Source organism: Leptinotarsa decemlineata, unplaced genomic scaffold (genome assembly GCF_025532065.1).
Source record: "Leptinotarsa decemlineata unplaced genomic scaffold, Ldec_3_MD MMD2_P_RNA_scaffold_12, whole genome shotgun sequence".
NCBI lineage: Eukaryota > Metazoa > Arthropoda > Insecta > Coleoptera > Chrysomelidae > Leptinotarsa > Leptinotarsa decemlineata.
In genome coordinates, this window is record NW_027412526.1 from 8,316,269 (window position 1) to 8,341,815 (window position 25,547).

The 25,547-nt window shown below is 33.5% G+C and overlaps 1 protein-coding gene across 2 annotated transcripts in view; it reads right to left on the bottom strand.

The window, feature by feature from the left end:
• Nucleotides 1–232: 232 nt before the first annotated feature.
• LOC111514774 (rho GTPase-activating protein 44) overlaps nucleotides 233–25,547 on the bottom strand; it is a 51,176-nt gene continuing 25,861 nt past the window's right edge. For both annotated transcript variants that reach the window (XM_074173668.1, XM_074173659.1), the window contains exons 4-7: nucleotides 22,096–22,312; nucleotides 17,766–18,138; nucleotides 11,374–11,991; nucleotides 233–5,994 (exon numbers count right to left, since the gene is read on the bottom strand). In XM_074173668.1, the coding sequence (XP_074029769.1) occupies nucleotides 5,247–5,994; nucleotides 11,374–11,991; nucleotides 17,766–18,138; nucleotides 22,096–22,312 (1,956 nt within the window). In that variant the 3' untranslated portion in view covers nucleotides 233–5,246. The remainder of the gene's footprint in view (nucleotides 5,995–11,373; nucleotides 11,992–17,765; nucleotides 18,139–22,095; nucleotides 22,313–25,547) is intronic.

Below are 25,547 nucleotides of genomic sequence, written 5' to 3' on the forward strand. Positions count from 1 at the left end.
ATCTAAACTTATCATTGTTTTTTCCAAGATTTTCACGCGCACCACCTACAATTGACGGCATAAGGCTGAAACTCAGGAGGTATCAAATGACCCCTTGAAAATTCGTGAGCTTGCGGTTTATAATCGATACCACTTTCTTTTCCGAATATCTGCAACTTTCTCGACATTCTCACTCATATCACTTCTATGTTGAACTGCTTCAGAGATAAAAATTCAAAATGAAAAACAGGTACTATTTACACAACTTTATTTGGAACAAGTCATAGAAATTTTTTTTGGAAGTTGCGGGACAAATTTTATTGGCTCAAAGCCTTCAGCGTCATAAATATCTACAATAAATACTCAACATACAACAATCATCTCATTAGACTTGGTTTAAAAACAGTGTTTATAAATTCGTAAAAAATAACAGTACACAAATTGAGCTTTTGAAGCTGGATACGATTGGAAGCTAAAACTTAAATTATTTGGTATTTAAACGAAATAAATTATGTGGTTAAAGATATACAGAACAAAGCGTACAATATGAAAATAGTCTAGTCTGGAGGAAAATTCTAGTCACTGGCTATTATGCTCGTACAAACAACGAAGAAATCAAATAATTATAATAAGGCAACATATACAATAAATGCATTATCACTGCGTTAAAAATAGTAAACTTGAATGCTTCCCACAAAATTACAGACACTGATATGATAGTTTATTTCGATGTAGTCGACTCATTTAATCCAGTCCAGATTATATCATTTCAGAGAATTTGATTAAAGACACTAATTCTCTACAAAACTTTTTATTTTTGTAATTATTGAAAGAAAATTCACGACACTTTGGAAAGGTTCAAAAAATTTTCAAAAATAATCGCATATGCAAACCCATTTTCTATATATTTAAGATTAACAATCCAAAGAGTTGAATTATTCGCTAAAATTACAAAAAAATATTTAAAATGTTCACCTATCACTATGTCTATAACACTTGTCTTTTCTCTGCCTTGCTATAATCCCAAAATATTTTTTCTGATAGTCCATTTGCAAATCAATGACTGGGAAAACTGATTTGTTGACCATTATAATACAATACATGTTTTGACTATCGATTCATGAAATTTCTTTGGCTAATACATATTATTTCTTAATTTTACAATTCTCTTCAGATGAAGTCATTTGAATTTTTTTTCAGAATATTCAATAGAACATGTTCTGGATCATTGTTTTTTATAAACAGTTGGGCCCATTTCTGTCCAACTGTATTGAATCTTATCAGCTCTCGTTGAGATTAAAAATAAGGAAAAATTTCTTATAAAAACATTTCAATGTGAGATTTCCACTTGACAGTTTACAAAACCCCGACACGTGTTTCGTTACACAATAGCATCTTCAGGTGTCTCGATACTATTATATTGTGACAATACTACAATACACAATATGCTATACAATAGCATATTTAAGCGTGACGATACTATTGTAATATGTATGTATATTGTACTATTGTCACAATACAATAGTATTATAATACCTCAAGATGCTATTGTGATGCCTGAAGATGCTATTGTAGAGCGAAACATGTGTGGCGGTTTTGTAAACTGTAAAAATCTCACATTAGTGTATTATTGAATACGTTATAATGAATTTTCATCCAGTATCGGTCAGTTCTATTATATTAGAGAAAAGTTTGTAGTTAGTACATCAAAATCATTTTTCAATTATGTTTGTCTGGATTGTTTGCGAATGGAAAGTCAGCCCCCTGTTCAATTAAAAATTCCCGCTGAAAGTGTTGTTATTTTTATTCCGTTCACCAGAAAATGGAGTTGTAAAAGAGCATGATCAGTATGTGATTTTTCACAGGTCCATTATTACTGGTCAATTTTAGCCCGCCAAGATGCAGTTTCGAAAATCTGGGTGTTTATTTCGTATACACGCAAAGTGAATGTGTCACACTGTAGTGAAAAACCAGTTTTCATATTTTTTCTTTTCCTACTTGGAACACTTCATATTTAATTAGTCACTGAAATAACATTATAATAAAAAAAATCATCATCAGTGAGGCATGACATGAAAATTTGTAATAACAAATACTAAAAAAAAAAATTCAATTTTTTTTAGATTCTTCAAATAACACGAGAAAAACAATCATAATATCAATTTGGCACCTCAGCTCCAGTTTGGATTCATAACATTTACACCATTTCAATTGTCGAATGTTTGATTTCTTATTTTAAATGTCTTTCTTCTTAAATTATTTGATCATTATTATTCGACTCCTGAAACAGTATCACACTAAATCTTTCAAAATTCTTCAATATATCCAATACTAATTTCCTAATTTTATTTTCTATATTTTCAAACATTTCACATTATAATTTCCTATACGTATTTCAAATTATTTATCTATATTTGTTCGTGAAATATTAGAGAAATTAGCATAATTTTTCTTTACATATCCAATGAAAATCCAGATAAATGAATTATTTGCGAGCGTCAAATCTTACTAAAACCAATTCGAATCGAATGAATAATTTAAAATATGCACATAGAGATTTGGAGACATAAAAAATTCAATTCTGTGGAAAACATTCAAGTATTTTTTGCAAATGCAGCAGCTACCAATGATAGTAAAAACAGCTGGCTAGGAGCCTATGGCTATGTCATCTATAAAAATTTACACGAGGTAGGTGAAGTAGTAATAATTCTAAGAACTAGTTTAATTCACAGAGTACAGAGTTGAATACGGTTAATCTTTGGCGTGGGTTACGAAATTTTCCTGAAAGTAATTTTTTTTAATCATAAATAAAATCTAAGTTCTCAGCACCATTTAATTACCACTGAAGACATGGCGTCATTTAAAATCTGTAGAAACAAAAAATGTTTTCAACACTTAAGATCATAAAGCAATAAACATGAACAAATGGAAGAAAATCAGAGAAGTGGTCAAAAAGTTTTTAGAAACGATATAGTAAAATAGTGTCTGGAAAGTGTAAGAAAGATAAAATTCTAGGATTCATCAAAAGTAATTTTGAGTCTTATTCATCTGAACGGTTTCCTTTCTGACTCATATATTATTAACAATAGAAACAAATTCTATTATATCGACCGTACTTCATCTACCTCACGGAGCAAAATCAAATCAGGAAATGAATACAAAATTATAAAATTCATTCTCCAATATCGTAACCAGATGAGGGATGAACTAAAAATCCACCAAAAGGATCTCTGAAATCAGGACTTGCTGCAAATTTGACAGAAAAAAATGTTTTGCATTTTCGATTTTGTTCATTAGAACATTTTTTTTTAAATTTTAAAAACCATTTTTCATTACGTCAAAACTAGAAAATTAACTCGCTGGCGAAATCCTATAATTGTAACTTGATTGTTAAATTATAAATGAAACCCTGGGAATATTCAATATTTTCCTATGTCTGGGTTCACTATGAACAATTAACCTTAATATAAACTTTTTTGTGTATGGATGCCTGCAGTATGTTGTGTAATGTCTGCTGTAAGCAGACTCATTGTGATTCGAAAGTGCATATAGATTATAACAACAAGGAGCCACACTGCTGCATAAATGTTCATATCTAATCCTTCTAGAGGAAAGTTGCTTCTAATTCTTTCCTTTGGAGATAATATTTTCAAGAGAATTACTGAAATTGGGGGAAACTTACATATAGATATGAACTTTTTGCATTCTCTCCTTTCCTTGCAACACGAACTGCATCCAGAAAAAACTGGATGGAATTTCCAGTGTCTGCACTTGATTGTGGATTTTAATTGACCAACGAAATTGTCTACAATCTCATAAGTTGACCATCATTGTCAAGACTATTGTGCTTTTACGCTGTTGCTCAATTTTCCGTCAATTTTTGTTAAGATCGGTTTTTAATTACCCGAATGTTCAATAGGTATTGTTCTCCATATTTGTTTCAGTTCATAGAATTCGTTTCAAACCAAGAAAAAACCTAAAAAATACTGGTTCCTGCACAAAACTGTTTTAAAAAATCAATACGACCTCTGATTGATTAAATGAGATGAATCAACTGCCTTTAAAAAAAAGTTTAAAATAAAAAGAAATATTTCCCTTACTACATTTGAGAAATTTGAAGTTCTTTATAAAACACCCTACAATATTATATATACAGAGACTAGTTGAAATTTGCAAAAACAAATTGTAGCATGTTAAAAACTGAAAAATATTGTTTCATAAGTTTGAAAAATTGCATCAAATTATAGATGAATGTGTTGAAATATAAATTCTATCCAGTTAGAAGCAGGTTTTACTGAGGAGGTCGACAGTTCAAAATGTCGATTATGACTGAATATTCTACAGTTTAAACTGTCGATTGAGCCATTACAGTCAATGAACAGTTTAAGTTGTTAATTAGAGGTATTCTGCAGTTTCAAATGTCAATTATTGGTGAACCGCAGATTCATATGTTGACCACTTACAAGTAGTAGTGAAATATTCATCACGCTTCGCCAAAAAATGACAGATAATCAACAGTTTCAACTGTCAATTATAAATAATCCAGTTTCAACTGTCAATTATAGCTAATCAACAGTTTCATTTTACGACTACAGCGCCTTTGTAGGTTTCAATATAAGATAGATAATTTAAAATATTACAAATTTTGAGAAATTCAGAGGTTGTTTGACACTATGTAAATATATAACACGATTTCAACTGTCACTGTCACTGTCGATAGTTGACAGTGTCAACTGCAGATTTATGGATAATCTACAGTTTCAACTGTCAAATATTGCTAATCGATAGTTTGAACAGTCGATTATTGAAAAATACTCTGTAGCGCTATTGTATGTTTCAATATGAAAAGTATATTTGAAATATTATAGATATCGAGAAATTTAGAAGCCATTATACTGCCTACTGGAATATAAAACATGTTTCAACGAAAAAGTTTGAAATTAAAAAGAAAATTAAGAATAAACACGAAACTGTTTGAAAACAGGGAAATTCCAAAGTGTAAAATTTCCATTCTGTCAAATTTACAGCAATATCCAAGTTACTGCATATATTTGTGCAGCGGAAACCAAATCTTGTGCAGCGGAAACTAAATCTTGATGCAATATTTTACGGTTTACTTTCAGTTCATACATTAATTCTCAATGAAACTGGAAAACCTTTATAATCATCCAATCTCATGATTTCCGTCCACACTGCCTAGTCTACAACATTAAATCATCAGCAGCTACTGCATTGAAGCATCGTCTATCCTAAAAATAAAAACAGCCTCACCGGGCAGGCGAGGGGGGTACGGATGGCGGAGGGGGAGGAGGATGCGGGGGTTTGGTCAAGTTCCGCGACGAATAGTGCGTACCTCCCTTCCCACGCTTCAAGTCGACCACACTCCCGTCGGACTTGGTCCGCGCATGACTAGTTTTGGTATTTTGATTACCGTTGGTGATATCACAATTCTCTGTCTCACTAGTATTCCTATTCAAATTTTCGATCGACTCCCTCACCGTATTCCTGCCTTCCGAGACGGTCAGGTCGTCGGAGAGAGCTCTGCTTCTGGGTTCCGTCGAACTGTTGGCACTGGCTAAATTGTTTTCGGGATCGGGTCTGTGTCCGAGGAACTTCTCCTTGTCGGCGATGTTGTTATCGTGGCCGAGTTGGTACTCCTGCTTGCTCTGGATGGTGATGATGTTCGGCTGCTGCTTATTGGCGATGTTATACATCGAGCACTGGGTTTTACGAAGAGCGGAGTCTACGTCTATCGTCGGTCTGACTGTTAAGGAAGACGGCCTAGCTGGTACTTCGGGTTTCGTAGACGGGTCCTTCCTTCTGATCTGGGGTTCTTCGTGGGGCTCGATTTGAGGCTTTTCGGCTATCACAGGCGGGGGGGCACTCGGGTGGGTTACTTCATATACTACGCTACTAGTGTACCTCGCTTCGAAAGGTTTGGTTTGGACTTGCTCTGGCTGCTGCGGTGGTTTGACGGTGCTACTAGCGGCTTCGGTCATCGTTGCTCTGTCCAATCTGAAACAAATCAAGTTTACTGAAACTACGAATAAACTAAAAAAATTCAGACGTTTGGGAAATCCCCTGCAAATGATTTATTTGTTTAGGAATCACACGTTAAAAGGTAAGACCTCGTTAGTCCTTAGCTCGCACAAGTTTTTCAACTTCTGACTTCGTATGGGGGCGACAGCTTATTAACGGAAAAACAGATTTTAAACAGATTCATTTATTCATTACATGGGATAACTCAATTTAGAAATAATACAAAATACAAATATTACAAATTCAGAGTGACTTATGACTAGCACATACATATAAATTTGATCATAGAACATCAAGCAGGAGCATCATTTAAAACCTTCCTTATCTTCTTCACATTCATATAGAACAGGGGTCTCCAAACTTTGAAGCCTTCGGGCCATAATGATTTTTTCAGTTTGTTTCAAGGGCCAATTTCTGCCATTAACTATATTTTTAGACTAGGATGGTCGCAAAGTTCGTGACCTAAGCAAACTTACGCTTTTTTTGCATTTCAATTATTATTGTGTATTGTGACACTCAACGACATCTAGTGGCGAGTAGTGGTACTATGTACTATCTTTTTCAGCTACCCGCTAGGTGGCATTAGGCGTAATTAAATATTTGGAATTACCGCGTTGGTTCGAGAAAGTTCTGGTTGTAGCTAGTGTATTCCGATCACCTCGAGATGGCAGTAATAATTGCATATAAAAAGGCTAGCGGCTCAACTGCGAGTTAGTCTGCGTAGGAAAGGCGAAGGAAGCGAAACTGTCTATTGTGAAATAAAGTAACACCCGTCATAAAAGTATTTTGATTTGACTTATTGTTTTTATGTGTGATTTGTTAGTATGGAAAAGAAGCGAAAAATCGACAGTGAATGCAGAACGTTCCAAGAAAAATGGAACTTTCAGTATTTTGTGATTGAGTCCAGTAATAAGGCGCTATGTTTAATTTGTAATGAAACCATAGCTGTTCTCAAAGACTATAACATTAAACGTCACTATGAATCGTAACATCTTCAAAGTTACTCTAAGTATATAGGAAGTTTGCGGAAGGATAAATTTGAAGCTTTGAAACGCGGACTCAAATCGCAGCAATCTTTGTTTACCAAAGCGAATACTGAACAAGAGTCTGCAACTCGCGCCAGCTTTCGTGTGGCTCTTGAAATCGGAAAACGTGGCAAACCATTCACCGATGGAGAAATGATAATAGAATGCTTGATTGCAGTAGCCGAAGAAATATGCCCCGTAAAGATAAATTTATTTAAAGTGTCAGTTTGTCAGCAAACACCGTGGCTCGGAGGGTGCAAGACATCACAGAAAATATATCATCTCAACTGCCTGACAAAAATGGACATCATAAGTGGTTTTCTCTAGCATTGGATGAGTCAACGGATGTGTCAGATACTGTCCTGTGAAAACTTGTTTGAAGATATTTTAGCATGAATATTACATCACTGACACATCTTCTGTGAGAAAGTGGCTGAATATTAGTAATTTTTTCTACTTCAACTTACTCATATTGCTCTCGGAATAAACCCAATCTCAAAAATGTTTCTTGGATATTGTATTAGTGTGAAGTTACCCACAACTTCTCATCCACAGTTTATGACGAGGGACAATCGAACAGGGTTTACAATGAGATTTGCTAACAGTGTTGCCAAATTGCAAATATTAAGAATTTTTCCTGTATTTCGATGTTATCATATTACTTTTCATTAAAACCAACTTACTTCAACTCGAACAATTTGTATCTTATAATGCCTATGATTCTTTTTATTACAATTCTTCATCTACAGTACCTGAGGGGTCTAATCTCGGACCACTTCTGTTCTTATTATTTATTAATGACCTCAGTAATCATGTCGATTGCAGATGATTTGAAAATATATTTGCCTATCGAAACTATCGAAGACTAATACATTGCAACGATAGTTAGAAAATATACAGACTTGGTGTGAAGTTAACAAACTATATCTCAATGCATCCAAATATGAAGTGGTGTCTTATAATAGAAAAATGTCAGTCATCGAGTACAATTATCGAGTAGATACCATTTCACTGTCACGAATTAACTCAATTGAAGATCTTCGTGAATATTTTGATCAAAATTTGTCTTTTTCCAACCACATTAGATCGAAAGTAAGAGAAGCATTGATAGTTTATGGCTTCATAGTTCGCAAGTATCAAACATATCTGCTTTATTTACTCTTTATGTAGCCTACGTAAGGTCAAAATTAGAATATGGCTCTCTATTGTCTCCATTTTACAATTGCTTTAATGCATTAATTGAAAAAGTTCAACATCGTTTCCTAAAGTTTATTTACTTCAAATCTTGTGGTATCTATCCTGATAGAGGTATTCCATATGAATCTCTTACCATAACATTGAATATTGAAAGTCTTGAATTATGCAGAAAATTTGCTGGAATAATTTTTCTGTATGAATGACTGCACAACAATGTGGATGCTATGGAGGTGTTATCTTTTATAGATTTCTGTATGCCTCATTTTAGAACTAGAAGTACAAAAAATTTTTACAGCCAACTGGCCAGAACCAATTTGTATCTCAAGTCACCTATCTTTAGCATTTGCAAAAATTTCAATTTAATTTCAAATTTGTGTGATATCAATTTTGATTCCCTAGAATATATTGTTGACACTGCATTTAGTATTTCATGAAAAATTTTTAATTTTCTGATATATATTTTTTATTTATTTTATTATATTATAATTTTGTTATTCATTTTCTCAAATTGCAACTTTGTAATTATAAGGATCTATATTACTTTTTTAACATACTTAGTTAACCTTGTAAATGGTTTTTAACTGTTGGGTTATTATTATTATTATTATTAAAAACACAATATATTATTGAGACATGCCGAAATAAATAAGTCAGTAATTTACATAAACTCATTCTATTAGCTAACTGCCCCAATACAAGCATTAATAAAAAAATATATATATATATAATATAGGAAGAATTCATTTGTACTGAAACATATAGTATATGGGAATTGGAAAATTGGTTTCTAGGTAGAAATTTTATGACTTGTAACTCAAAAGTATGTCATTTGAGATATCCTGAGTTTAACAATACTGAATGCCCAGGAAAGACATCATAAAAAATCAAATTTCTCACTTATCAAAAATAGTTTGTTGATAAAAATTTCAGAGAACATTCTTCGCGAAAGTATGCCTATCAACGTGTTTGAACAGATTTGCGTGCGAAAAAAAAATATTTCACGATATTCGAAAGTGAATTATTAAAAAAAATCAAATTTGTTTGTTGATGAAAGTTTCAGAATACATTCTTCAAAAATATGTCTATCGACGTAATTGAATAAATTTTCGTACCGAAGGAACGTATGGTACGCAAATCTGTTTAGATATGTCAATGACAAAAAATGTCACTGAATTTTCAAAAATCTTCATTAATGTTCACATCAAAAAGGTCTATCTATATCAATTGATTCAGAACATCCAATTAAATTGCCAATGATAATATTAAATACTCTCCTAGTACTAAATTTCTTGGTCTTATTATATATGAAAATGTATCACGGAGACAACATATTGAAACAATAAGGAGAAAAATAGCTCCAGTTATTGGAATTTTATTCAAAATGAAAAATGTACCTCTAAAATACCATAAATTGATCTATTTTCTACTAGTATATTCCAAATTTAATATCTAATATCAGTATAGGGAATGGCAACAAATTCCTTATTGAAACCAATTACAAAATTTCCGAACAAAATTATAAGGTACACAATTGTGTTTGTGTTGATGTTTGTTTGTGTTGTGTTGGTGGTTTTTGTTTTGTGTTGTGTTTGTGTTTTGTTGGTGGTGTGTTGGCGTTTGTTTTGTTTGTGTTGTGTTTATATTTACATTGTGTTGGTGTTTTGTTTATGCTTTGTTGGTGTTTTGTTTGTGTTGTGTTTATGTTTTGTTGGTGTTATGTTTATGTTTTGTTGGTGTTTTGTTTGTGCTATGTTTATGTTTTGTTGGTGTTTTATTTGTGTTGTGTTTATGTTTTGTTGGTGTTTTGTTTGTGTTGTTTTGTTTATGTTTTGTTTTTTATGCTGTGTTTCTTTTGTTGGTGTTTTGTTTGTGTGTTTATGCTTTGTTTGTGTTGACTTTTATGTTTTGTTTATGTTTTGTGTTAATGATTGTGTTTTGTTTATGTTTTGTTGGTGTTGTGTTTGTGCTTTGTTGGTGTTTTGTTTATATTTTGTTTGTGTGTTGTTTATGTTTTGTTTGTGTTATGTTTATATTTTGTTTATATTTGTGTTGTGTTATGTTGGTGTTGTGTTTATGTTGGTAGTTTTTTGTGTATTGTATGTGTTTGTGGTGTATTGACGTTTATGATTTGTGTTTATACATTATTTATGCTTTGTTGGTGTTTTGTTTGTGTGTTTATGCATTGTTTATGCTTTGATGGTGTTTTGTTTGTGTTGTGTTTATATTTTGTTTGTGTCGTGTTTATGTTTTGAGCTTGTTTTGTTTATGTTATGTTTATGTTTGTAAACACCACATAAACACAAACAAAACATAAACACAACACAAACAGTTGGGTTTTGTTTATGTTTTGTTTGTGTTGTGTGTATGTTATGTTTGAGTTGTGTTTTGTTTATGGTGTGTTTGTTTTGTTTATGCTTTGTTGTTGTATTGTTTGTGTTGTGTTTGTGTTGCGTTTGTGTGTTGACGTTTGTTTGCTTTTGTGTGTGTTGGTGTTGTGTTTTGTTTGTGTTGAGTTTATGTTTCTGCTTTGTTTATATTGTATTTGTGTTTATAGTGTGTTGGTGTTTTGTTTGTTTGTGGTGTGTTGGTGTTTTGTTTGAGTTGTGTTTGTAGTGTGCTTGTGTTGGGTTTTGTTTGTGTTTTGTTGTATTGGTGTTGTGTTTGTGTGTGTATCAGAAAAGTAACTATGGCATAACTAAGTACGAACAGAGCACAAAAAAACAAATATAAATCAGAACTGAAACTTAGTTCTTGAATTATTGTTTTTTCCCTGCCATAAACATTGCATATTTCTTGGTAAATTAAATTCTTATGCAACCCAAATTCATAAGTTACAACAAGTTCAAAGAAAAATACCCAAAAACCACACATACAATTATCAATTGTTTTCTATCGTAGATCTCCAAACACTCCGTAACAGAAGGGATGATACAGATTGATAGGGCCATAAATTCTGTGATACATATTCATACAAACATGTTTCTTGTAATTGCATTTGTAATCGCTAACCTGTTATATTTTATCTTTGTGTTTTTATGTACTGTTATATTGACATTCAAATATTTGTATCTTCTGTAATTGTATTGAGTGAAATGGGTTTTGAGCTCGTAAATAAATAAAATAAAACAGTTACCTGTTACTGACAACGGTTGAAGCTTTCACAATCGTCTGACCCACTCCGTCCTTTGTGCTGGTGACTTTCTTAGAGGTGTCGCTCCCCCTCCCGATGGTCCCGGTCGGGTTCCTAACCTTGCCGGTCGGAGAACTGACGGGCGTACTGGAAGACACTTGCGGCAACTTGGCGCTAGGCGGCTTGCTAACTGGCGAACTAGAAATTTTGCTGGAGGAAACGCTTTGCGAAGGGAGTCGGCTCATCATCGGGGGCACCGGAGCCGACTTCTTCTTCCTCTGGTTCGGCCGGGGGCTTTCCGCGCTGACGTCCAAACTCGAGGTGCTGGCTTTGAAGCCGCCCCCGGCTGCTTCGTCGTCTCTCAACATCTCTAGAGTGATCAATTTGCTGGTATCGTCTGGAAAGAGTACGTCGCTCTCTTTCACTAGGAGCTCGACCAACACATTAATAGTGACGCAATTTCCAATGTTCGTGTTGAGGTCTTCGTGCTTGTTCCACAGCAAATTCGGCGACAAAACGATAGCGATATTGGAGGCAGTCATTTTGTTCTCAGGGTGCTTCGTCAGCTTCGAGAGAAATTGGAAAAGGCAGGACAGGTTGTCTTGGTTCTCCTGAGGTAACCTAGAAATCAGAATATGTTTTAGTTTCATAAGTAGTAGTGGTGCTTACACTAGTTCAGTTAAATTATATTTCAACAAAGAAATAACGAATGCAAAAATTCACTGGGTAGATGAAACGAAGAGAACCGGTACAAAGGGAGCTATAAAATTTCAAGGAAAAAATAAACACATAGGACTATGTATTCAAATAGTAAGAAAGTATTATCACAAAATGGAAAACAATACGGACAATTTCCTAATACACTAAAAGTCAGTACTGTTGTTCCGATACCTAAAATTCCAAACACAAACAAATTGAGTGAATATCGTCCCATTAATACACTGCCGAGAATGGAGAAATTGTTGGAAATGGCTCTATATGATCAACTAATGAAATATATTAACAAGAAAAATATCCTAATAAAAAACCAATCTGAATTTCAAAAGAATTTCTCCTGTGAAACCGCTCTACAACTGACTGTTACTAAGTGGATACAATCAATTGATAAGGGAGAATACGTTGTTGAAGTTTTTCTTGATTTACGAAGAGCATTCGAGACAATTGACAGGAATATCCTTTTAAAAAAATTAGAATTAGTTGGGATTAAAGGGGTTGTGCTAAACTGGTTCGAAGATTATTTAAATGATCGACAACAAGTCACAAAGATTGGAAGTGAATTATCCAATCCAGTCACTACAAAGTTCGGAGTGCCCCAGGGAAGTGTACTGGGGCCCTTGTTGTTTTTGATTTACATAAATGACATAAACACATACCACACTAGTGACTTTACCAACTTATTTGCTGAAGACACGTTACTATCTATAGCAAATAAAGACATGAAAGTAGCTATAGAAAAGTTGAACTCATCTCTAAATCAAATTGAGCATTATTTTTCGGCAAATAAAATGAAATTAAATACTTCAAAAACGAAAGCTATGATTTCAACAACCTCTTACAAATATAAACAAATAAATATAAATACTCTTTCCCTGTATGCTGATGGTCAGAAACTTGAATTTGTGAAAGCATTCAAATATTTAGGTTTTATGTTGGACAACATTATGTCTTTTGGTGCACACTATAACTATATGAATGAAAAGGTTTCAGAAAAGCTATATTTCTTCACTAGAATTTCGAAACTTTCTACAAATGCGAAAATAACCGTATATAATACAATAATACAGCCCCATTTTGATTATTGCAGTACGCTGTTATACATCTTTGACCAAAATAAAATTATGTCGCAGCAAAAGTTACAGAGGAACGAGGGTGATTCTTGGATGTATTCGTTATGCAAGTATATGCTTTATGCTCAGTACATTACAGTGGATGTCTATTCGTGAAAGGTATTACAGATCAGCAATGATATTTATTTTTAAGATAACCAATAATATGCTACCTTCTTATTTCGAAGAATTTATCATTTATAGAAATTCGACTCACAATTACACTACTAGACAAAATGACAATTTTCACCTGCCACGATGTAGTTTATCAAAATCCATGAAAATTTTATTACATGAAGGCCTCATTGAATATAAAAAACTTCCCCAAAATGTGAAGAATAATAAGATGAGGTCAAAATATCACCAGTACTTCATATAACTTTTTTTCCTAAAAGTCTTCGTAACCAAGTTACGGGCCCTCGAAGTTACAAAATGAAAAATGTTTTTCTTTGATAACTTTTCAAGTGAATATTCAAAATCATCCAAATTTTGGTAATTGACTAAACAAATGAATTCCATCGATGAGCTTTCATGCAGGAGTCAGTTGTTTTGCTACAAAGTCAGGAACGGACTACCCCCGATGGTCCACACCACAAAACTTTGAAATGACAGATATTTTTCAATATTTTTCAACAAAATAAGGTTACTTGGACAATTTTATGAATAAAAGTACTCGTGTGGAAAGTCGATCGGAGCAACGAGTCTTGATAAAAATGTAGTTCTACTCGACGACATCAAACCCGCTCGTCCACCATTATTTGAAATGAATAATTATCAAAGCAGAAATAATAATGATAACGTTAATTCAACAACATTTATAACAGGAATAATACAAAGTATGCTAAAATGAAGTCGTAAACAAAAAGTACAGTACCTATATGGAAGTTTAAGTCACAATTGTGATAGCAGATATTTTTTCAAAAGAAATATCAAGTTCTGTAGATTCGTGGTGTTTTTAAACTAACAAGCTACTCTACTATGAAATATCGAATTCATTCCATATTTTGTATGTACATAATACATGTAGAATAATCACGTTTCGTGTTGATCAGTTATCTGAATCTCATGAAACTCAACATTCGAATGTTTCAAATTCTTCTTCACAGCTAAACTGTTGAGGAGTTTCACTGATAATTATAATTTCATGGGAGAAATTCTTTAACACGAATCTAAATTTAGCTGAAAAAACGCACATCGGAAAAAATATTTACTATACTAATAAAAAGCAAACGAATGAACTACAAAAACGGCTGCACATGATCAGGTGAAAAATATCCAGGGAATAATTATGTTCCATTTCTTTCACAGATGTTGACAAAAAAACCTTTTAGAAAGTTTTGATGAAAAATGAGAAACTGGAATGCGATTTTGTTTTGTTGAGTGGTGCGTTGTCATATGACTATCATTGTATTGTCAATATTCTATAGGATATTTTGAATTTTTTTGATATGGCCGAACAGTTTACATTCAATGAATATGCAGATATGCATGTATTTTATGGACGAGCATTTTGTAATGCTGCAGAAGCTCGTCGTCTGTATTCCGAGCATTTTCCCAATCAAACGGTAACGTCAAGAGAAACATTCGAGCGTGTCGATCGCAGCTTGAGGGAGACAGGTATGTAATAATTGATAATTAATTTGAGCACGTTGTTTTATTTCGATATTATTGTAGGTAGAGTTTTGCCAAAACGAGGTGGTGAGGGCGCTCCTAGGACTGTACGTACCGTTGTATTGGAGGAAAATATTTTGGAAGCCGTCGCTGATGATCCTTCAATGAGCATCAGAAATCTATCAGAACAGTTCCATACATCCAAGTCCACTATTAATAGAATAATTAGGGAACAACTGCTCCACCCATTTCACATCCAGAAGGTACATGCCATGACACCTCAAGATTTTCCAGCACGACTGGAATATGCCAATTGGTTCATGGATAGGTAAAGAGAGGATATGACTTTTATTAATCGAGTTTTATTCACTGATGAAGCAGGTTTCAGTAGAGATGGAGTTATCAACTCTCATATAATCTCCATATATGGGCCGAAGAAAATTCCCATGGGATATTGCAAACCAAACACCAACGGAAATTCAACGTGAATGTTTGGGCTGGTATCATAGGAAACCATCCTATAGGACCATTCGTTCTACAGGACCGATTGAATGGAGAACGTTATTTGGAGTTCATTCAGAACGATTTGAATGGACTTTTGGAACATGTTCCATTGCAAACCCGAAGAGATATGTGGTTTATGCATGATGGCGCTCCTCCTCATTTTAGTTTGATTGTGCGTGACCATCTGAACCATATTTTCCACAATAGATGGATTGGTAGAGGTGGGCCATATTCATGGCCATCGCGGTCTCCGGATTTAAATCCATTGGATTTCTTTCTGTGGGGGCATCTAAAAAGCCTTGTTCACGCTACACCTATTCACACAAGAGATGCATTGTTGAATAGAATAACATTACATTGTGAAGCCATACGAAACGACCCTGGAATGCTATTTCAAGTACAGAGAGGGTGTCTTCGCAGACTAAGAAAATGTATAGAGAGAGAAGGTGGTCATATAGAGCAGTTTCTGTAGCGGATTTTTCATTTCTGTTTGCTCTTGAAGCTCTTGAGTTTCGTTAGTTAAACGTGTTTGCATTATAAAAATTCGTTATGAACATTTTACCTATCATTTCCATTTTCCTTAAAAACTAATATTTTCGAATAATGGTAGACATCTCAGGATAAATGTTGTTGAATTAACGTTATCATTATTATTTCTGCTTTGATAATTATTCATTTCAAATAATGGTGGACGAGCGGGTTTGATGTTGTCGAGTGAAACTACATTTTTATCAAGACTCGTTGCTCCGATCGACTTTCCACACGAGTACTTTTATTCATAAAATTGTCCAAGTAACCTTAATTCGTTGAAAAATATTGAAAAATATCTGTCATTTCAAAGTTTTGGGGTGTGGATCATCGGGGGTAGTCCGTTCTTGACTTTGTAGCAAAACAACTGACTCCTGCATGAAAGCTCATCGAAGGAATTCATTTGTTTAGTCAATTACCAAAATTTGGATGATTTTGAATATTCACTTGAAAAGTTATCAAAGAAAAACATTTTTCATTTTGTAACTTCGAGGGCCCGTTACTTGGTAACGAAGGATTTTAGGAAAAAAAGTTATATAAAGTACTGGTGATATTTTGACCCCATCTATACATTCCCGAGAGGAAAAGAGGAAGTCCAGGGACACCCTGTATATGTACTATGTTTGTCTATATAACATGAAATATTACGTTTGTGTATTAGGATCTTCCTACCAAATAAATCATTCATTCATTCATTCATTCAATGATTGATGAAATGTTGTCTTAATACTGCTACAGAAAATAATAGTTTAAATTGGGAAAAACCATTTTGGCTTTCTAATTCTTTGTCTTCAAACGAAAAATGTGGAAAGCTTCCAAAAGAAAGAAGAAAGAAATTATCTTCACAACAAATTGTTTGTAAAAAAAGTGTAGATCGCGCACAGAAGCTCATTTCAGATACAAACTGAAAGAAAAACCCCTTCCAAAACAAAATAGAGAAGTTACAGAAGTAGAAAGCCAACACGATTTTTTTTTACAAAAACTAATTCCTCCAAGTTCATACATGAACTAAGTCCATTAAAATTTTAGTGAAATAATTCCTGGACTTCACATATAGTCAGTGGACATATTGACTATAAATCAAATCATCTAAAGGAACAATTTGTTCAGATCAGTCTCAACTCCCTACACTGTAGGTTAATGGAATGACACTTATCAGAAAACAACTACTGATAGGTATCAGTCCATTAACCTACAGTGTAGGGAGTTGAGACTGGCCTGAACAAATTGTTCCTTTGTATGATTTGATTTATAGTCACGCTTAAAGTATGCCCACTGACTATATGTGAAGTTTTTTTTCCTTATAAAAGGAATTGGACAAACTTCGGATATGCGGTTGGTTACCTCGTTCACAGGCAGTTGGAGCGATGACAAATCTGTTGTTTGTGGTCTGCTTCAGCCTAGTTCGAGGAATGATACTCTGAAGGAATTCGATTTTCAATTGTCGGAAATAATGCACTGACGAGTGGCCAAACAGTCCGAAACCGGTCTGCAAGTATGTTCCAATAATTGAAAATCTATTGAAGTAGTTGTATCGCCAAAAGAATATGCAGAAATAACTTCAGTGAAGAATCCTGCACTGACACCTGTCGGATATAATCCAACACCCTTCGTGGTATCAGACAGGGCAGTAGTTGTTTTCTGATAGGTGTCACTCCATTAACCTACATTATAGGGAGTTGAGACTGGCCTGAACAAATTGTTCCTTTAAATGATTTAATTCCTGGACTATTGCAATTACGAGAAATCGGTAAAGTATTTTGCTAACCTTCTCAATAGGTACAAAACAGTTCCAATTGTCTTCAAATGTTGAAAACTTTTAAAAGCATTTCAATTTATACATTTATACGTAGTATAACAAAGAATAACTGTCTATTTTCCAAATTGCTCGAAGTGTTGTTCAAAAATATTGCTGTTCCATCTTACCTAGCGATCAGTTCTTTGACAACTTGCAAGCGACGATTCTCCGGCATCTGGGCCGCTTCTATCCAGTCTTTGTGTAGGTGGAACGTCAGCAGAGGCTCCGGCAGTTCTCTGAGATACAATTTTAGCAAGCTGGCTAGGGTGTGCACGTCCCTATACTCGGGGATCAGATCCGAGAGGCATCCGGAGTCTATAGAGGCTTTCAATCGTTTTACCTTCGAAGTGCTCCCCGCTATGCGAAACAGACCTTCTTCTTTCATACCATATTCAGTCAGCGCAGTTATGCATATTTCTAAAGGATAGGCTATTCTTTTCCCTGTTATCCGCAGATGCTCTTTCAGAGATGTTCCGAACACTCTTCTCACACAGCTATCACCTGTAAATCAATGAATCAAATAATTTCCTGCCTAATTTCCAATTGAGATATTGACAAGTATTTTCCTCTTGTTCTCTGGGAACAGAAGTGATAACTTAAACTAATTTAAGATGAGCTATTTAATGTTGATATTGTTTAATTTGAGAAAAAATTAGGTCATTACTTAAATTTTATGCAGATTAATATGATAATGTGAGGAAAGATTGAATTCACTATTACCTTAAAGCGCAGAAATAAATTATCAATAAATGTTGGTAACACAGAAGTTCACAACTCAGAATCAATGAGATTCCTAGGCCTCGAACTAGACCAAAAACTTTCTTTCAATAGACAAGTTGATGCTCTGTGTAAAAAACTCAACAAGCTGTACTTTGCATTTATTACTCTTAAATCGAGTTTTCATATGCACCACCTAGTAAACCTATATTATTCTTCAATATACAGTATCATTAGTAGTAACATCATTGTATGGGAAAGAGCTACAGACACATGCAGAATTTTCATATAACGAAAAAAATTCATAAGGTTAATATATGATTTGGACTATAGAGAAACGTGCAGAAACACGTTCATTGAAAACAATATCCTAACATTAACATCTATCTATCTCTACAAATTATTAATATATACCCATCAAAATCCTAAAAATATGAATAGAAACAGTGACTACCATGAATATGATACCAGACAGAAGAATGACTTCCATTTGCACCACTTGCAAAGAAAGCAACATATAAAGAGCCCTCTATATTCTGGAGCACATTTGTTCAATTTTTTGCCTGAAGACTTGAAACTCATCACCAATATGAAACATTTCAAACTATCTTTGAAAAAGTTTCTCATCCGCCATGCCTTTTATTCATTAGACGAGTATAAAAAACGTATCGACTAGGCAGTTTTGTTTCAATGTATTTTAACATGTGTTTATATTTAAATATTTTTTATTTTATTTTATTCATATTATTCTTAATCAATTTGTAACGACTAGAATGTACGTGATGTTTTTTTCTTAATGTTTATATAATGAGAATTTTTCCCTCTTTATGTACTGTGACTTATCTCATGTTGTAAAGCAACCATAAGAGATTAAATAAATATCTATCTATCTATCTATCTTATTAATAAAATATTTTATCGATTATTTTGTGTATGTACATTTATTATAGTTACCTACCATAAGCAATTGTTACTTTTGTAGGAATGAATTCATTATTTCGGTTGCTGTACATATCTTTAAAAAAAAATACCGAAAACATGTCAAATGTAAATTATAATTTGACATTCTTCAACATACAACCCCCAATTTTTCAAATGGGAAGTATAGGTTTGTGATATATCGTTTGAAAGGTCTCTTCATTGCCTATTCAAAAATGTTATCGCTTTCAAGTTTATTGCAACAATTAAGATAAAATAAATTAAAATCATTTAGTTACCGAATTTCGATAAAATAAACTCAAAAACTAAAATGTAATAAAAAAATGTAATCAAATGTAGAATACGAAAAAGAACAATGGATATTCAATATGCTCACCGCGGACGCCTTGGCAACATCGTAATCTCAAATAAAACTGTCTTTTAACATTTTTTAACATATCAGGCGTGACCGACCTAATCGTAAGCGTTATTCGTTCTTTTAGGTCATTCAAATCTGAAGGTTTAGTTTTGTACACATTGCTCTTTACATATCCCCATAAAAAGAAATCTAATGATTAAAGATCAGGTGGTCACGCTGGTCATTCAATCGATCTTCGCTTCTTCCCTATCCACCGATTGGGAAATATTGTATCCAGGCATTGCCGGACATTAACTTGGTAATGTGATGATGCTCCATCCTGCTGAAAACATATAGTATTCACTGGAACTTGAGGGTTTCCTGGATCACGATATAAATTTGCCAAACTTGGAATGACATCATTTTGAAGTAGTGACAGGATATCTGGTGAATGCAATTCTTGGAATCGCAGTCCGCGTTTGGTGGCCTGGTTTTCATGAGGCTGCTACAGACAGTGTTCCCAGATCTGAAGCAGGTCCTGATGTTATACTTGGACCCAATCCTTCTTATTCTTTCCGATAATCCTCTGATGTAGGGAAGTACAAGTACTGGTTGTACACATACATATACATCGGTGAAACTAAGAGGCCACTGAAAGTTAGCATTGCTGAGCACAAGAAACACACACAGCGAGGAGAAACCAGCAAATCCGGAATAGCAGAGCATGTTTGAACTCATCAACATAATATCAAGTGGGCTCAAGCTGAAATCATCCACAAAGAGGAACACTAGTTTAGGAGAAAATTCAAAGAAGCCGCGTATATGTTGTCCAACAACGCATTTAGTCAAGCTAGCTTAGAGATACGTAACATATGGAAACCTCTAATCAAGCGAAAAACGACCGACTCCCGCCAAACGGTCATCTCTCGTTAAAACCAATGAAGCGGAGAGAGGGGATAGGGACCTATAAATAGTCGGATCTCGGAGGAATAAGTTCAGTTATCACCCGAAGACGATAGTGGATACTAACAATCGAAACGTCGTGACGTAACTTGGTTTGGAATATTTTAATTTTTCATTTTTTGTTAATAATATTTTTTAATTTTCAGTCTTCATTATTTCAATTTTTTATTTTTTTGGTCGTTGGCTTGTATGTTATTTCTTTGTAATTTCAGTTTTTTTGTTTAATAAAATTGTTATTTTCGTTTAATCTCTTAAATTTTTTTTTTCAAGGATATCAAATCTATTTATAATATATTAGACCAGGGGTCTCCAAACTTTTAAGCCTTCGGGCCATAATGATTTTTTCAGTTTGTTCCAAGGGCCAATTTCTGCCCTTAACTATATTTCTAGACTAGGATAGTCGCAAAGTGCGTGACCTAAGCAAACTTACGCTTTTTTTACTAGTGTATTCCGATCACCTCGAGATGGCAGTAATAATTGCATATAAAAAGGCTAGCGGCGCAACTGCGAGTTAGTCTGCGTAGGAAAGGCGAAGGAAGCGAAACTGTCTATTGTGAAATAAAGTAATACCCGTCAATAAAAGTATTTTGATTTGACTTATTGTTTTTATGTGTGATTTGTTAGTATGAAAAAGGAGCGAAAAATCGACAGTGAATGCAGAACGTTCCAAGAAAAATGGAACTTTCAGTATTTTTTGAATGAGTCCCGTAATAAGGCGCTATGTTTAATTTGTAATGAAACCATAGCTGTTCTCAAAGACTATAACATTAAACGACACTATGAATCGAAACATCTTCAAAGTTACTCTAAGTATATAGGAAGTTTGCGGAAGGATAAATTTGAAGCTTTGAAACGCGGACTCAAATCGCAGCAATCTTTGTTTACCAAAGTGAATACTGAACAAGAGTCTGCAACTCGCGCCAGCTTTCGTGTGGCTCTTGAAATCGGAAAACGTGGCAAACCATTCACCGATGGAGAAATGATAAAAGAATGCTTGATTGCAGTAGCCGAAGAAATATTGCCCCGAAAAGGTTAATTTATTTGAAAGTGTCAGTTTGTCAGCAAACACCGTTGCTCGGAGGGTGCAAAACATCGCAGAAAATATATCATCTCAACTGTCTGACAAAAATGGACATCATGAGTGGTTTTCTCTAGCATTGGATGAGTCAACGGATGTGTCAGATACTGCTCAGCTGTTGATTTTTATTCGCGGAGTAGATAAAAGCTATGAAGTGTATGAAGAACTTCTTGAAATTGGTAGAATTAGAAAAAAAAATGCAGACGCGTTATTAGAAAACAGAGTAGTATTACATTTAAAGACACAGTAATAAAAGCTGCAGAGGCGCGCGGTGATAAATATGGAAGAAGTGTCAAAGAAAAACGAAAGTCATGGAGATGTTTGAAAAAAGACTTGATTTAAAAACATCTGCAGAAATATTTCAACAACAAAATTGCTCTCGAGATATCATTGTCAATGTACGGTGCTCCAAAATCATACTCACCAATCTTTTTTTCCAAGTGAGGTATCAAATCCTGAAGACTTTTGAAGGCACTTTCGTGGTAACTTCTCTGCACTTTCAACAACTGCAAAATGTATTCGGAAATTTCATTTTCTTTAGCAAGAATATGGAACATCTCTGTCGCCAATTGGTCTCTGTTTTGTTCTACTTTAGTGTCTGCCTCCTCCATATCCTCTTTGAGCGTTTCTTTTCCTGTAGACTGCAACATTACAAAAACATTCAAAACGTTTCTTTGTTGGAATGTTACGTTAACGATAAAATGGCAATAAAAGAAAATTATTTTTGTATGACACAACCATATCGAGTATTCCTCTCAGCATAAAATTCTCATTTATTGTTAAACTTTACAATGCTATACAGTACGGAAGTAAATAGTCCACCCCCCTCAATCTTAACTTTTGAAAGAAACAAGATATTTTGTTCAATAGGTTATTTAATTCCCGACCCAACATTGTTTTTACTTTTGAAAATCTCTTCATACACTCTAAAGTAATCATCAATTTTATATATTTTTTTTAATCTGCAACCAACCTGTCACTTGAATGCTCAGAAATGGGAATACGTATCAACAGGTCGATATCTTTAACAGCTCCACAAATACCATCAAAATTGAACTGAGTAGCATTATTTCCTGAAACATTTTCTTCAATTATTCTGTACTATTTCATCATTATATTGTTTTTTTTTATACTGTAATATTGTACCACTATTTTGTATTTTACCACTATATTTCACTGTGATTTTACTACTATATTGTATTTTGTTTTATATTATTAGTACGGTGTTATGTACTAAACTCTCCAAGGCTGTTTTTACTATTGAAAAAGTTCGAGACCTTGTAAATCAAACAGCAGCGCTAACTTCTTATTACTGCCTATTCCTTTCACACCTTCAGTATGCTACCTTATCTTGGAGTAATGCAGTTCAAACACACAAAGTTAAACTACTAATTTTACAAAAAGTCTGCTTTAAGATGTATTACAAAGTCAAATTAGGAGGCTAGTTGCAGGGCTTTATTTCCGGCTCTAGGAATAATGACTGTTTATGCTTTAATTATATACCACAAACTAATATATATTAAAATTCATATTGAATGCTATGAAACTCATGAAGAGATATATGAATATGATACAAGGTTCAAAACCAGAATAGTTGAACCAAAAACAAGGCTTCAAAAACCACCAAAATTGATATGGGACTCTATAACAACCTACCATCTCAAATTCGAGATTTACCTCCAAAAAAATAAAATCCAAATTGAAATGTATCTTATCTAGTAACTGTATTTACAACTTTCAAGAATTTACTCAGTTGATCGCTGAAAATCGGCATTTGTTCATGGATAATCACAGTGATTGAATATAATTTCCCATTTTATTGTTACAGTATATATTCATATACATTTCACATTATATATTTTTTAAACATTTTATACATCATACTTCATATGTTTTATACATTTACGTTTTATATATAATTCATACATTTTATATATTCATATTTAGTCATCCCTTAAAATGTATTTTATCTTGTTTGTATATCATATATGTTTTTATTCTTCAATACCACATATTACAATGGGATAAGTTCCTCCTGACGAAAATCAAGTAGTTTTCATAAAAGAGCTCTAAAACAACGCATTTTAAACTCATCATTTCAACCTTATACTTCAAAAAATTATTTAAATACTTAAAAAAGACGAATGAAATAATGCATTCAACATTTAAAGGGATTAGTTTCTATTTCACCATTTGGCGACATCGGTTATAGCTAATAAAGGACAATGAATCTGTTACCTGTATGAGACAAACAAAGATGGCATATTTCAGAGGCGGGCTGTTCTGTTTACTTATGTTCCGAGACATTCTGTGACATATGACATTTTGTGCACCTAACCTATCTTCCTCTATATAAATAAATAACAAAACAACTGTTGTTGATGTGCCTTGTGGAGGTGGTATTGAACTATAATTTATATTTTACCTTAACTGTTGATTCATAAAGATAATTTTCCTTTTTTAAAGTAGAATATCTAGGTACATATAAATTATTTCAACTTGATATAGGCGCTGTTGCCAATATGTGATTTAGAAACAAAACCCTTTAAAAATTGAAACCCAACATTTGAAACATCAATTTGAATACTTTTCGAAGTGAATTTGAAAAACTCATGAATTAAACTCAACTTTATTTTGTTCAAACTTGCATTTGCTGTAATAACCCAAATTGAGGAACATTCCCCATTATTGTCAACTCAATTATATTCCCAGGACTACAAATTATTCTATCATCTATCTTTAGTTATTTGGGTTAAGGTTTGGACGTGTCTCTAATATGTAAAATTTTCTTGAGACAAATAAAAATGAAATGAAATGAAATGTATTTAGTATCTTTAGTTTTGTTTACGATTTTACAAACTTTCTTTTATAACAAAATTGTACTGTGATTTTATCACTATATTATTGTATCGCGTTTTATATTGTATAATGTATTTATTATCTTTAATTTAGTTTAAGATTTTACAAACTTTTTTTAATAACAAATTGTAATTGGGGCTAACCGTTGAAAAAAATAAATAAATAATAACTTCAAGAGAAAATGCATTCATAACTCATTCCAGTTCATTCTAATGTTCACTTTCTCACAATAATAAGGACCATTTACAGTTTTTTTTCCCACATTATGAAATGCATCTGGGGTAATTTCGTTGTAAACACTTCTTTTTCTATACACGAGTTCTAAAATGATCTGTGGTTGTATGCCATACACTTCAGATGTCATATATCTTCACGAAAACATCTAGTGGCGTCATATCAGGTGCTCTAGGAGGAATTTCTGTAGAACTACGTTTGCCTATTGACCGGTTTGGATAACTTTCATACAGACACTCCGAAACTGTGCTTTCATAATGGCAAGGTAGTTCCTCTTGCTGGAATGTATCATCAGTTGGGGGGGCTATTTACATCCGCACTGTTTACGGTTTTTAGTTGTGTGTTCTTTGAGTAATAAGTTGCTTCATACTTCTTCTAACCCTAATGCAATAGAGGAGTGGGTGTCACTCAAATCAATCAATCAATCAATTTTGCTATATGCAACCTTTTCAGTGACTATTTCTCAACTGTCAGTAGTAGCATATCCAAACCTGACACTAAAAATATCAATCATATGTCATCTGCTCATCAAAGTATTTATTTAGTTATCAAAAAAATTGTAAGAAAAAATCGTCCGTTATTGATGAAATTCCTGGTCACGTTATTAAAAAGGTTGCCAATGTGATTTCTGAGCCTTCGACTCATATAGTAACTCCACTTTCATAGAGGGGAGGTTTCCTGATATACTGAAAATGTCAAAGGTTTTGCCAATATACAAAAATAAGGGCTCTTGATCTGAATGTGCATCTCACAGGCTTATATCGCTACTTAGTCAGTTTTCCA